The sequence below is a fragment of the Photinus pyralis genome, unplaced genomic scaffold (genome assembly GCF_008802855.1).
Source record: "Photinus pyralis isolate 1611_PpyrPB1 unplaced genomic scaffold, Ppyr1.3 Ppyr1.4_LG1, whole genome shotgun sequence".
In the NCBI taxonomy this organism is placed as follows: Eukaryota; Metazoa; Arthropoda; class Insecta; order Coleoptera; family Lampyridae; genus Photinus; species Photinus pyralis.
The window spans coordinates 45,449,524-45,464,832 of NW_022170249.1; the positions used below are offsets into that span (position 1 = coordinate 45,449,524).

Here is a 15,309-nt window from a genome sequence, read left to right on the forward strand (position 1 = left end):
TATCATCAAAAGAATGCACTCCTGAAAGTATCACACATCTTACTCACGTGAGCGGTTCAAGTTTATATCATCGGCACCGCATCTACGATCGTATTCCATTGAATTCCATTCGTTTAACCGCCCCGTTAAAATATCGAGCGCCGGTAAAATCAGTGCAACTCGTGATTTAAGTGCCATTCGTTACCAATTTTTTTTTGAAAAATGTCCGTTGAAACCGTTGAAGGAACTGAGTACGACCAAATTGTTCTCAATGGTCCCAAAAAGGTAATTCTTTTCTTTATTAGTTATTGTGGGTCTGTAACGTAAAATAAACCCGAGCACTTTCGCGATAATTTTTTGTGAGTCACCGGGCTAACCAATGCGTTTGAACTTTATCTGTATTTGAATAGGCACAGATTTGTATAAAAATCAAAAATTGTTTTCTTTTGAAAATTTTTTTTGCTTTGCAGAATCTCACAAGGCTATTTGCCTACTTATCAGTAACTATAACTGCTTATCTGAGTAAGCGGTTTATTTAGGTATGCGTTGCGATTATAGGTACCTTGCGGTAATTTTTTTGAAGGAGAACTACAACAAAAATTTATTCATCAAAAAATGCCGTGAAGCGCTTTGGGAAGCGGAAGCGCAATTTCGGCCTGATTACACAATTTTTTTTATTTTGCGTTTATAAACCATTTTAAACAACTGTTGGCGTTAGTAAAATGTTAAGCCTCTTAAGTGCAAACTGAATGCTAGCCATATGGTCGGTGACGTTATACACAAAGTCACTCACCCAACAAGTTTTACATTTTTTTATTCTGGCTAATACAACTTTGAGTGAGTCGGTAAAGTAACATATCACTGTTGATACTATGAAAATTGTGTGGGGCGTGGATTGTTTGAGAAGTTGTTAGATTTCTATTTCTTTTGTGTGTGTGCTAACGTAATTTATATGATCGATGTCTACTTTATTACCTATTCCATAACCGCCGGCCACACGCGTTGTTTATTTTTTCAGGAAATTACCATTACTTACCTAGTTTTTACACATTTTAATAAACCCGAAAAAACTGTATAAAATACCCGAAAAATATTTGTACAACAAATGATTATTGTTTTATAGTGAGTACCGGTAAACATTTTCACAAAAAATTGGTATGGCCGATGTAAATCCCAATAAAATCTCGTGCACTTTACCGATACCTATGCGGTATTTCGCGACACGGTTCGCAAATTTTATTGCACGTCTTTAATAGCATCTCTATAGATTTTTATTACCAATATGCGAACTGCAGTTATAGTTGGAAAATGCGGTTTCCGTCAATGTCCATCTGCCATGGTTGTCCGGAAATTGCCACGGTAATTTCAGCGGAAATTGTTTAATATTATAGAAATTGCAATTGTAATAATTATGGGGGCCCGACGAAGGCACCGAAGTTGTGACAAAGTTCCTCCAGAACTAGATGGACCGTGGTTTTTGGAAACGTTCCACAAACAATTACCTAATGAGCCGGGAGTCGGGACTGGTGCTTTTCGCGCCTAATTTGGAGGTAATATGTTTGATCGACGAAGGTCAGCTGGATTTTATTAATTTTTGCTCGCCATTTTTCTAATCTAGTAACGGCTGCTGATCGAGCTGAATTTTTAGTTATTTTTATTCTTTTTACATCGAGATCTGCGGATAACATCTTCTCGCAATACTGTCACAAATCGTTTGCAATCGCTTGCGCTCCCATTTGATTGCCGTTTACCTCGCAGTTCCACAATCGCGTTTGCAAGCTCACAATCGCCTAAAACAATCCCGCAGATTCGCAATCGTCACAATCTCACAATCACATTGGCAATCGCCCCCAGCTGTTTGTAGGAGTAGGTACAATCACGCGTCGTTGTTGTAGTGGTTCATCAGAGTCATAGACAAACATTTGTTGGTGAAAAACATTGTCCTGACTCTTTCGTTAAAAAAAAGGAAGTTGCAAAAGTATGCAAAGTTCTCAGCAAAGTTGTTCAAAAAGTTGTTTACAAAAAGCAGCACCAAGTACGAATAGAACCCCCCAAAAGAGCAAACATAAAAAACTACTGTCAAAAGGGGTCCCAAGCAGGGCAGATAGCGAAACCTCGAAAAGTGGAAGCTATTCAGAAAAAAGTGAATTGAAAGAAGAGGAAAAATCGAGGGAAAAATCATTTTGTAAATTGTGTTCAAGAAATGAAGAATACTATGCTGCTGCATACGATACGTGGCGTATTGGACAATGGATGTTGATATGTATAAAATGAAGTTCCTGAAAAGAAACTTTGATGATTACTGAATACTTTGGCAAGAGGAAGATGCGAAGAAATATATTCGAGGGGTGGGACACTCCTAAAAATTGGTACCTACACTTATTTATAAAAACGTTTCGATTTGTGGTATTTATTATTGTATTTAATTTCTATTTATTTAAAACGTATTTAAGTGTATTTAAACGCATTTACAGAATATTACGTAGGTACTTACATTTTACATTTTTAAACGCAATTATTTCATTCTGTACAGACTTACTGGATACAAATGTAGTACTTGCACAACGTGAAGTTCTTTCAGGTTGAAAGTATCAATTATTTTTCTAAAAATATAGCACATTGAAAATTTTTAATCTTTAGGTGTTTTTGAATGTATTTGAATCAATATGAAATTTTTTAGTGTTATATTTTGGAAAAGAAAATTTAATATGATAGTTTTTGGTTAAAATATATAGGGCAGGGGTCGGCAAGTATAGTTTTAAGTAGGGTCCGGATAGTGTTGAAAAATTGTATCGAGGTCCAGAAAAGAAACTGATCAGGATTAAGTACTATTTTTTTATTTGGCTTTCAAAGTTATATCAATATTAGTATTATTTATTGCCACAGATTTTACAAACAAAACAGAAACATTTGTAATAGCAATAATAATGTTATCACCCTGGGTGAGGTGCAGATTTAAACTACTTTTAAAGAACACACAAACACAATAACTAATCAGGAACTCAAATGACACTACAAGAAAAATTGAAAATTTAAAATTAAACAGAATATATAGAATTAAGCAAAAACATGCCTAATAGGTGAAATCAGTGGGAGAAATTACAACGACGATCTTGAGCCAATTTTCATAGTTTGGCTTACGAGGTGAACAGCAAATACGAAGTGTGTCCTCAAGATGGGCGTCTGTTAATCTGGAACGATATATGTTCTTCAAAAAATGAACTGAACAACACAACGACAGCAGTCGCAATTCGTTGGTTGTCTTGTTCCAAGACCAAATTATGTAAGTATACTTAACACTATTTGGCGGTCCGAAATTTGACCATCGCGGTCCGCCTATTGCCGACCGCTGATATAGGGTATTCAATTTAAAAAATGAGATACGGAGGAAAATAAAAAAATTGACAATTTCAAAATCAACCTATATTTTCTTAGTTAAAGGAGATATTACATAAGTATCATACAGGGTGTTTTTTTTTAAGATGGGCCATGCGACAATGTAAAGGCGTTCAGTTATTTAAAATGGGCCATAGGGAAATTTACATTGCATCACTTGTAATAGCTTCCTCGCGAATCATCTGCCACAGTACTGTAGAAATTGCGAGAGAAATTGTTTCTAAATCAACAAATTTATTCAAATCAGATATAAACGTATAAGATTACAAACGGTGCTCGAATAGTTTTCCACCGGTAACCAAACAATACCCGATACTCGGCACTGAATAGCTCGTATTACCACTCAGCTACTGTGCCCACTCTTGTACAAATTGTCCCCCATGATCACCTTTTCGAGCGGCGGAATACATGTTGCTGCTTCGTTGATGCAGTTTGAAGGATATGATTGAGAACTGTCAGTGAAATAACTAAGCGCAAGGCCAAGATTTGAGAACAATTTGCGCAGTGTAAATTTCCATATGGCCTATTTTAAATAACTCAACGCATTTACATTGCGTTATGCTGGGTGTGTATAGTTTCTATGGTCCATCTTTAAAAAACACCCTGTATACTGATGCTGAAAAGTTAATTCCATGCAGTTACATATTATTACCTATTTGAAGTGGCAGATGACGATAAAAGTTTACAGAAGTCATTGTTTCGGTCCTTCAGATGGAAGCATCCAAATGTTGTCAATATTCGGTCTTTTGAATTTTGCCCCAGCGAATTCCGATAGGGTGGCTGCGTGCCCAGATGGCCGCTAACTGTTACAGTTACAGAATAATAAATTAGTAGGTTACTTATATGAAATATGGGAAAAAGGGAGTAGTTATGCGCGGTCAACGTTAATTTGGGGGAAGATTATTACATTTTTTAGCGTTACAGAATTTTCAATGATCTAATTTTTTACGCCTAGACAGTAACCTAATCTCAAAGGCGAATGATTGTTAACACCGAAAAGTAAAATACCTACTTTCTTGTTAAATATGTTGTATTGAGTAAGTACTAACAATGGAAATGTAATCTTTTATGATTTGCAAATAATAACACAGTAGTACGTAGTGACATGCTCTATTACCTTCTCCAAATAGATATTTTATGCGAACATAATTGATGCAGAAATATTGGGAGTATGTATACATCAGGGGCGTAATAAACATGCCCACAGTAGGTACGTAATTGAAAATGTGGTGCAAGTAATAAATTATAGGTAACTACCACTTAAACGGGTGAAAAAACTGATTAATTTATTCCATTTCTAACTTTCTTCGAGGGAATTTTCTTGGCAAACATCAACAAAGAATAAAAATAATAGGAATGAGAACTGTGTGCATTCAATTTTTGAAGATGTTTCAAGCATCTCCGTCTTACTTTTCACTTTGTATAATTATCACGATTCTTATTATCAGTAGATACAAACAGTCATATAGACAGTTAATGGTCGCCACCAAAGGAAATTCTAACGATTTAGTCACGCAGTCAACGTGACGGTTATCATTAATTAAAATAATTTTATTTAATTTTAAATGGTTCATCGACTTAATTGTTAATATAAATGATCGTTTTCATGTCGTAATTTTATGCTTAAATTCCGCTCTTTTCTTGTGTTAATAGATTTTAGTACTAACAACGGTATTTTGTAAATTAAAAACCAGGTAGGTACGTACCTACTAACTAATGGACCAAGGAAGAAATGTTTGTGTCGGACACAAACTTGGAAGATTTAGTGCATTTCGATAACATTCTTCAAGATATATCTCAATTTTGGGAGTAATAGGTATTCAAAAGAGTGAGGTAGACGAAAATTTATTTATTACGATTTACCAAACTACATCTGATTACACAAGAGATAAACTTACTATAAAAGGACACTCGGAAATTAAAGGAAAATTTGTCTCGCAACGTGCCAACGTTAATAGGGAGGATCTTTTTAAACAATGGGTAAACATTTGTTGTATAATATAGCAACAATGGGATAGCTCTATAATCTACAGATGGTAGGTACATACTAATCATGACCTACTCAACTTCTGAGCATGGTATGGAACTATGGAATTTAATATATTATATTATAATATAATCACAAACTTAGTGCCGAGGGGTGTCTCACTGTGGAATTGCAAAAAGTAAAACGTTTTTCATGATTTTCAAAGAATTCTGCTAAAACTGATAATAGCTTGAACAAATGGATACTGTAGAAATTTGTTATAATCGCTCAATAAAATGCTATAGTGATCAAACAATGGAACTATTGACATTGTTTGCAATAAATTATAAATTTGATTAATAGGAACGTTAACCCGTTAAACAAGTAATATAAATGCAATTTAAAAATTTATTAACAAACACGTTAGATTGATCAATACCGGAACCTTTCTTTGAACAACCACTTTAGGCGATGACTTTTAGTGTTCTAAAAATAACTAAGTTCGATTCGTGTTCCTATCCAGAAAAAAAAGCTCAAGCCGCACATCTCAAAGTACAAGGCTATGCAATAGAGATATCGAGGATTAAGAGTATGTAATTAACTGGCGGGTATCGATCTATAGTCTACGTTAAATTCAATTAAACCCACTGATTTAATATCCTATTAAAAAAGCTTTGATGTAATTTGTACAATCTGATTAAGTAGGGTGCTCATTTGTACCTGCCATGTGTTGCGCACATCTCTTACATTACAACTGTAAAGCCGCACATTACGCGTACCCTCGACCCAACATGAAAAATGATTAAAATTGTTTGATTTTAATTGGCGTGTGCGGTTATTTAGTAATTTCTATCTTCGGACGACATATGCACCGCATTGGTAGCATTGTAGCTCAGCTTTGCACCTTGAATAAAAATGACGGATTACCCTATTTTATGTTGTATGTGGGGAAGGAGATGGAGGTCAGCAGGTTTACATAAATCGGGGCAGTTTAATGTTTCTACGAACTTGGTCATTTTTTAAACTTTAAAACAGATTTATACCTACTGATTTATTCAAGCAAAAATAGGTGCACACGTCTTGTAATGAAGACTGTATTGTGCAGGTAAGTCATGGGCCAAAAATGTTCTAGAATTCAACAACTTTTTCGGTAAAATTATTATGCAGAATCCAACATGCAATCTGCTCGACATTGCTCTTTGGGAACGCCTATTTGATTTATCGAGTTGTTTGAATAGTTGTGGGTTATCCACGTCTTAGGTATACGACTAAAATTCGTTTCCTCGTGATCGCTGAGATCTAAGAATTTCTATTTCTAGAACTGGAACCACCGTAATAACGTTCTTTTCATTAACAATATGCTACTCGTATCGTATTGAAAGAAGGGGCAGTCTACTTGAACCAAATGAGAATTGGTTTCTTTGGTAGCATCTCGATTAGGGAAATATATAACAGAAAACCATTATGTGACAAAGAATGTAAATTACTGGACAATTGAAACTTGGGCATTATAAACAGGCCCGTAACCAGGGTGAAGTAGCAGGGGAGAACACTAACCATCAAGAGTCAAAAAATGCCACAGTCGTTGTTTAGCGCTTGAGATTAGGAATATTAGTATACTTATATATAACGATGTAGGTTAAAATGGAGGATGTCAAATATTGCGAAGGTGTTTCAGAAGAAAAATTAACGATGTAATTCACGCAGCAGACAACAATAGATAGATTCACCACACGCGACGCTCATTTGCACGAAATTTACCAGTCGTGACTATGCCTTAATCAAATTTGTCTACGGTGGTCAATCAAATTCTCCACAATCCGTAGAACCTTTAAGGGACCTTCGATTCAAAATATTGTCTGTAATAATAATGGGTTTTAACTTTAATGGTAAGTGGGTCATTGAAGACCATATTTACATGTCAGTACTCAGTAGGTATTATAAGGCATTGAAGGCAACTTACACGTGACTCATAAAAAGTAAAGATGATCAATTAAAATTAAAACATCGTTATTAGCCGGGTCCGTTTGAACTTCTACGACGTTTTTACAACGATCAACCGTAAATTTGCACATTTCAATTGAAACGTATCAAAGTAGTGTAGTTGTTGTGTGGTAATTAGCATGTATGATTCAAACGGATGTGGTTTCGCTTAAAATTCATAGTTAATACCATAGTTGTATCCTTATCTTGGCAAAGGTGATTAGACCGGATACTTCGTGTGAAAGCCTTTCTTTAGAGAAATTGGCAAATTACCGAATAGTGCATAATATTTCAAATTGGCGCCCAACACCTCTATTTATTGTACCTACAGAAGCCGAAATTTCAGTTTCATATTCCTAAAAATGATACTTTTAGTCCGGTCATAGGGAAACGTGCAGTTTCTCTGTACATGGGTAACGCGCAACAAAGAATGATCTTTGCGGACAATTAATCACTAACTCCATCGAGCAAACGTTACTAATTTAAAAATTTTCAAGAAAGTGTTTTCGCGGAGAATTTGATAGGATAAAATAGTCAGTCAGAGAAACGGCAAGCTCAATGATTTAGACAGGTGCAGCAAACGATTAATTAGCGGAAGCGCTTACCTTAAAAAAAATAAACGACGGGGCGGTGAAAATACGAAAATTGATACGGATTCATACGGTACATACAGACGAAAACCTTGCAAATATGCCAAAAGGGAACAGAACCCTTCTAAAACACGCTGTTACCTTATATGGGATTCCTAAAAAATGCGGAAAGGGACAGCGGTGTTCCAGCCGTCCGGCGTGATCAAGTGTAACGTTCCAAAATTAAACTAGGTCCCCAATTATCATAAAAATCTGGGCCACTCTTCAAATTCAGACGAGGTTTGCTGCAACACATGTGATTTGCTACCGCTATTTATGCTCACTCAAGTGGTGGGGCTGCAATTTCCAAACTCGGTAGTCCAGTAAACACTTGTTGTTACTGAATTCTCGGGTCAGGCGAACTAGTTTTAAATTAGCATAAGAATCTTCTAATAATTAATAAACGGAACCGAAATCTTATAATATTAATTTTCTCTCGTCTTCTAAAGTACTACAGCTTTCGGATCTCTACGGGAACAATTATTAAACGAAACCATTAGACACAGCATCTTGTTTTCCATATCGACGGCTAAAACGGCACTACAAATTAAAGCAATTGATTTTACGTTCTATTACCAACTGCTAGAAAAGCAATAGGTACATAGGTCCAGAAGCTACAGTTTCTCGTAAAGAAGTACGCGGTTAAGTTCCTCCATGTACCGGGTGTTAATTAATTCTGGTATAATTTATCTACGAAAACTTCCATACATCTTAAAATATATGTTTGATAAGTTTCAGAATTTATTTTAACATCAGCGTTAACAAAATAATTTTCTATTTTTTCCAACATTGATAGGCTAATGCTAATGTCTTCACCGAGGCGAAAAAATGATACTTTTGCCCTAAATTCAGTACCCTATCGCTTTGGTTGACGCAATCAAAAATCTTCTGCATCTAAAAAACAGATTATCAGCGCATTTTTGCAAATTTATTTGTAAAAAGGTAGCTTTTAATCTCACTTTGTCCAGCTAGCTGGTTGGCTGGCTTGCTGGCAGCAAATGCGGGCCCGTAGAAGAAGGGTTCTTTATCTTCATCTGCACCTACCGTATTATTTTACAGTTGCAGGAAAAGGAAATTGTATGAGATCACCTGTACGGTGCATTCCGTTTATAATATTTGGAGGGTTCCCTTTACTTTACCATGTACGATCCCCGCTTCAGTGAATATACCCAAAAAAAAGTTTTTAATAAATTTGTCATGTTATAGGAAAATATCATAGAATTAATACAATTTAAAAAAAGCTACATATTTTGTAATTACAAAAAGAAAACTGAGAAAAGAAAAATATTAGATTGTTTTGTAAACTGCAGGGGTTAAAATAATATAGACTATGAGAGCGAGCCTCCCTGTAGTTGAAAATGTACGTGCTGTAAGCGTAATTTAGGTTTAGCATTAGAAGTTGTAGGCGGGACTTCCTGTGTAATGTTTTAATTTACTTGTTTAGGACCTGAGGGAACTTTGTCAAAAGGGTACGTAATTTGAGGATTTATTTAATAGTCATTGTAATGTTTAATTTTTGCGTGAAATTTTATACGCTTGTTGTCTCAAGTGGAATTGAAAGGCGTAGTCAATCCGGTCAAAAAAATGTGAATTTGTAAAAGCTTTAAGTTTTCGTGAAAGTGTAGTTCCTGAGTAATTGCGTTTCCTTGAACCAACATAATTTGGATATCGCTTGGACAGACTGGGAGAAGGGGAACTGAATTTTTATTTCTTCAGATCTCCTGAATTTTGTTGTACTCGAGTGGGATTTTTGATCTGTTTCAAAATTTATGTAGCGTTTCCGTTGGAATTTACGGAATGTTATTGTGGCAATTTTTTTAATTCGGAATGTTTAAGTCAACGTCAGGATTTTTCTTTGTGCCGGGACCTAGTCACGTGTCGTGCCCTGAGTTTAATTTTAAAAATTAAACAATTAAGAATAATGGTAATTGTGTGCTAGCTAGGTAGGTGACCGTTGTGAGATCACTAAAATTTCATTCAAAAAAGGCAGAGGTATTCGCACTCCACTGACCAATGTGACTGAATTTCGTATTTTTTGTGTAGGTCAACAACAGTAACCTAACCTTCCTTAATCGTGATCGAAGATCGAAGAAAAAGGTCCGAAAAACCCCATTTAAGGGCTCAAACGAGCTCAGATATAAAATGCGCATTTACCGCTTCAATATAGTATCTTTTACAGAGACCTATCGATACAGAAAAGTATGTTTTTGAATTACGAATTTGCACAGATCATATAACTGTGCAAAATGCAAATTGATTGTGATTGCTTTGTATGACAGTCGGACAGTAAGTTCAAGGTCATTTGTTAGCATTAAGCCATGTCGCACTTTTTACGGGATTCAACACAAAATTAAACTTTACAATTAACAGAAGCACCGAACTGTATGTAGGCAGTCGATGACCTAAAGCAATTTCGATTGAGGCCATGCTAGACTTTTTGGCCTTATCCCATTTGACACTACACCAGCAATCGCCATATAAATGAATGTAGGTACTTACACACATAATTAATAGTTCAAACATTGTGTTTCTTACCAATTATTAGCACTAATTTGTCCAACTGCTTTAATCCTACGAAATTTAACCGCGCGAGTGTCCTAATTATACATAATGAAAATGTTGACGATTTTCGTCCTGGTAACAACTTTAGTAAAAAAAAAACTGTAACAAAAAAGAACGACAAGTGAAAAAAGCCTTGTTTGGTATTGCGGATTATTTATGTTTATTTCACACAATATATAATTGCTAATTAATAGGCGCGCGAGTGCAAGGGAATTTATAATAAGCAACAATAATTGCGTGTAAAATTTTAATTGCACTTATCAGTATATTTGAAAAGTTCCGCGTGAGCATGCTTTTCACAAAATTTCTACTTTCACGCTCACGTTCGCTTCCACTTTTCATAAATTTATGTAGATAAAGTAAAAATGCAACGCAACAATCGCCATATTATTAAAGGTAAAAAATAAATGAAATTAATCGTACAATTCATTTCTACGCTCTCTAGTTATTGATCCTCGAGAGGTGGATTAAGTTAGCACCCCTAAATCGGCACCACAATTTACTACATCGCTAAAATGTTGTGCGCCTCTTGTTTAGGAGAAATTCAAAATTGTTGTTGGGGTCCAACTTAATGCTGGAACACCATCAATCTCGTAACCACATGACACTAATACCATAGTTTTATGCTCGTTCTGTGCCGAATTTTTCATGAGAAAACTTTTCCTTAAGGATGGAAAATCTGGGGGCGACTATTTCGAGTTCGCACTTTCATGAGGATAATCGATCCTGAGGGTAAATCTACCTGATCGAATTTTAATTTTACCGCAGAAGCAGGAGGGCACTTAACAATGTAGTACAAAGCAGCTATTTCAAGGCCGAGGCCATCCTTCAGGGTCGAGCTTTTTTAAACTTAAATTTTTGCTTGTCGCAATTTCTTGGCGAGTGAATATTCCGGCTGGACCGAATATTCTACGAAAAATATTATGAGCGAGATATTTTTCTTTGAGAAAAATTTTCAAAGCCGAATCGTGGCTGTAGAAATTGAAGACAACTTTGGAGGTGGGTACATAGCACTATAAATTCAATGATAGCACTTATATCGAGAGCGCGTTTTTTTCAGAACGTACATTTTCTTTTAGCGCAAGTTCTTGACGAGTATTCTTTTGTTGAGCGCGAATGATGCGGGGAGTTCTTCAGAGGCGAATATTCCGGAGGAATCTTCCGGAGATGAATTTACAAGGGGCACACCTTGCGGAGCCATTATTCCGAAAGCGAATGTGTCGGTGAGAATCTTCTGAAGGCGAATTTCCTTGGAGACGATTGATTAGTGATACGTGTATGCAGTCATTCAGTCATGACATCCTTATTAGGTACATCAGGAGATCACGTCGTTCAAATGCCTTGGTAAATTTCACATCAATTATTTTACCAGTCATTTTTCACTGCAACAAAAACGTTACATTGGCAATAAGAATAGTTATTTATTATACAAAACGATAAAGGGATGTTTTAACCATCGAGTGGTTGAACTTCCACGAGAGTTTCCCTTTATCGTCGTGTATGATACAAAAAAGCCATAGAAATCATACTAAAACTTCTGAAAATTCTGTGGGTATTTAATTTAGACGTCCCAAATAGAAGCTTAGGTTCTCTCGTTGTTTCCATAGAAACAATATTGTATTCTGTTCGGAACTTTATTTTATTTTGTGCTTGCGTTCCATTTTTAATAAGAATGACAGATGTCATTGGAAAGAACAATGATTTATTTCACTTTATCTACTCTTTCCGTTAAAGTGGCCACTTTATCTAACCTTACTGTAAAAGAGACAGCCTACTCCGACGCCTACTCATTCAAACCTATTAAAATGTCATCTGCTATAAAATAAGGGTCATGTTTTTTCCAAAAAGTAGAAATGTCCTTTTTTGAAATGAGCTTCAGCACTTGACAGTCAATTTTCACTACTTGACTTCATTTCTAGTCAAGCCAAGTCAAGTAGCTTGAAAATCAAGTAAAATAGTGAATTCCTATCCATTTCAATTAACCAAGTACTTAGCTACATCCTTCTATTCATTTGATTTCAAATGAGCCGTGGGCTTTTGGAAAAAGGTACCGCCTACACTAATATTCCCCGTCTGTTTCAAATTAAATACAAATTAATTGTCCTAAATAAGGCAAATTTGGTAGGTATAAGATCCTGTTTAACATTTCAAAACGTTTATCCTGTGGCAAAAAGTTGTTAACGTGAGATGCCAAGACAAAAACGAATACGGGCAACGAATACTCAGACGTTGACATCACGTTTCTTAACGGTTTTTCTTATTGCAAGGGGCAATTTTCATATAAAGTGTTAAGGCCGATGACAGATCGTTCATGGTTAGTTCTTCTTTGTATGACCTACTGACTTACAAAAACGGTAGGTGACGGACAGATACGTACCTACCTAATCTGTGCAATTAGTTGATCGATAATTTTTTTTCGAAGATTTACTTACCTATTTAGATTTTTTACAATTAAAGAAAGACATTTCACATAAATTAGCATAATGAATGTATTCCAGACAATTAATGAGTCATCGTGTGATTTTTATATTAATATAAAAAACTGTACAATAGAACAGTGTAATTGAGTTAACATTTTATCTTTTTTTACTACTTTATCTGCACCTTATCGGTCGGTTTCCTGAATTTTTACAATTTAGGTATAAAATAAACAATGTTGAAAGAACAGTTGTCTGCAATGTAAATTCCCACATCAAACCATTTAATTTGAACCTATCATGCAGTGTAATTTATTAATTATCGTCACAAAGACGATATCCTCTTCTTACAATTAGTATATTTGTATGGTGTATAACCAGGTCCTAGTTACTTACTTTTGCTGTGGAAAAGAAGATTTTAAACAAAAAGCTCTTTATTTTACTTTTCATCAAAAGTGAACGAAGAACATTGGATTTTGCAACCTCGTGGTTCTCTATGCTGAAGGACCATTTGCATTTGCATTTCAAAAAATCGGAAAGATGTTTTAGGAGCCGATAACCGGATTGAATATGTACTAATTTACCGTCTAATTTATGTGTACTGTAAGGCATAATATGTAAATTCGCAATTTCTCCAGTATTGGTATTACAGAGACCTAAGATTATCTGGATAATTAATACATTTGATGCAAATTAGACCGTGATTATCGACGTACCTGGTACCTAATATCAAACAAAACGTGTGAAATAGGTGCATGTAATTTGCACAAATTAGAAAAGAAAGTGACTGCAATTTAGATTTTTATTACCTAAAACGATATTTGTTGCAGGTTGCTATGGCGACAAGTTTAGATGCCGATGCAATCAGAGAAGCATACGCAGACGTACGATCGGACACCTCAGAAACGCAATGGTAAGTCATCACCTCCAACTACAGCGCCATTGGATTTGATTGTAATTTTAGGGCTGTGTTCAAATTTGATGGACAACGAATTGTGTGCTTTGCCAAAGGTGATGAGTTCGACAAGTTTAAAGAACATTTTGGTGAGAACGAGCGCGCATTTGGGTACATTCGCGTGCAGACTGGAGATGAAATGTCTAAAAGGCAAAAGTTCCTTTTCGTGACATGGGTTGGTCCATCCGTTAGCGTTATACAGAGAGCGAAAATGTCAACAGATAAGTCTATGATTAAGGATATTATTAAGGTAATTTTTGCTATGGCGAAATTGGAACTAGTTTATTTTGTTTCAGAATTTTGCAGTAGAACTTCAACTAGAAGCTTTGTCAGAGTGTGACCTGTCGTATTTTAAAGAAGCTTTAAATAAGGCGGGCGGTGCTAATTATGGTACCGGCGTTCGTGATCTCTAACTTTTATTATAAAAATTGAAAGTATAACCGTTAGTTTAACTGTGAAAATTACAATAATAAATCGAAAAACAAATTCCTCTGTTTGACTGCTGGCCTGGTTTGACAAAAATATCCATATTCAGTTTTGCCAAAAATGACGTGCCTCATGTCCGTTCTGAATTCGTTTTATCTTTTTCATGCAAAAAGGAGAAGATTTTATTTTTTAGTATTGTAATTGTTACTTATGTATATTGACTGCCTATTTAAGAAGTGCTTGTATAAATTTTAATATTTATGTAATCCATAGTCAAGTTCTCTTTATGCTTCCAGGTTTTTTGTACTTACAAAATTAAGCTCGTGTATTAAATGTGCAATATTGTTTAAATTAAAAGTATTTACTATTTAGATAAGTTATAGCTTTACATTTCGAATAAAGTGATATTTTATCGACATGTGTTTTATCCGATTGCTGAATTTATCCTTACCTAGCCTCTTTAAATACTTTGATTGTCCTCTTTAATCTTTATTTTACCATCTCAATTCTCACTTAACAAACCCATATAGGCCCTCTTAGCTAAGGGCGATTAGAGGTTTGAATAATCGATTATTAAAAATAATCGATTATACTGCGTAATTAACTGATCGATTAATTAAATAACGGATAAATTAAATAATTGATTAGTCAAATAATCAATTAATGAAATAATCGATTAATTTAAAAAATCAAACCCAATGATCGATTATCGTTTGATTATAATCGATTTTTTTGCCCACCGCTATCCATCACAATTCACATTCACAATAACATAACACGAGCATCAATGACATTATGAAATCACTATCTTTTGTATTACCGCTTACTACACGCCTTTAATTAGGTTAATGTTCGTATTCATATTATGCAAAATTAATATCAAGCAGAAATGAGACTAAATTAAAGGTACGTACGATTAACCGAATCGCGACAAAGTGTAACAATTTGTCCTATGGCTGCTGCTTTTTTGGTAAACCGATGTTCGAAATAGCAAAT

At 35.1% G+C, this 15,309-nt stretch overlaps 1 protein-coding gene and 1 long non-coding RNA gene across 2 annotated transcripts; one reads left to right on the forward strand and one right to left on the reverse strand.

Annotated features, from left to right (window-relative positions):
• Window positions 1–3: 3 nt before the first annotated feature.
• Window positions 4–14,479, forward strand: LOC116179172 (coactosin-like protein). Its single transcript, XM_031498889.1, has 4 exons — window positions 4–264; window positions 13,763–13,845; window positions 13,897–14,137; window positions 14,184–14,479. The coding sequence occupies exons 1-4, from the start codon at window positions 202–204 to the stop codon at window positions 14,298–14,300; spliced, it is 504 nt and encodes a 167-aa protein (XP_031354749.1). The 5' UTR covers window positions 4–201; the 3' UTR covers window positions 14,301–14,479.
• LOC116179181 lies at window positions 8,793–10,571 on the reverse strand. Its single transcript, XR_004146970.1, has 4 exons — window positions 10,489–10,571; window positions 9,043–9,107; window positions 8,913–8,993; window positions 8,793–8,847 (listed from the first exon to the last, which is right to left on the reverse strand). It is a non-coding gene; the product is annotated as an uncharacterized LOC116179181 (long non-coding RNA).
• Window positions 14,480–15,309: the final 830 nt, after the last annotated feature.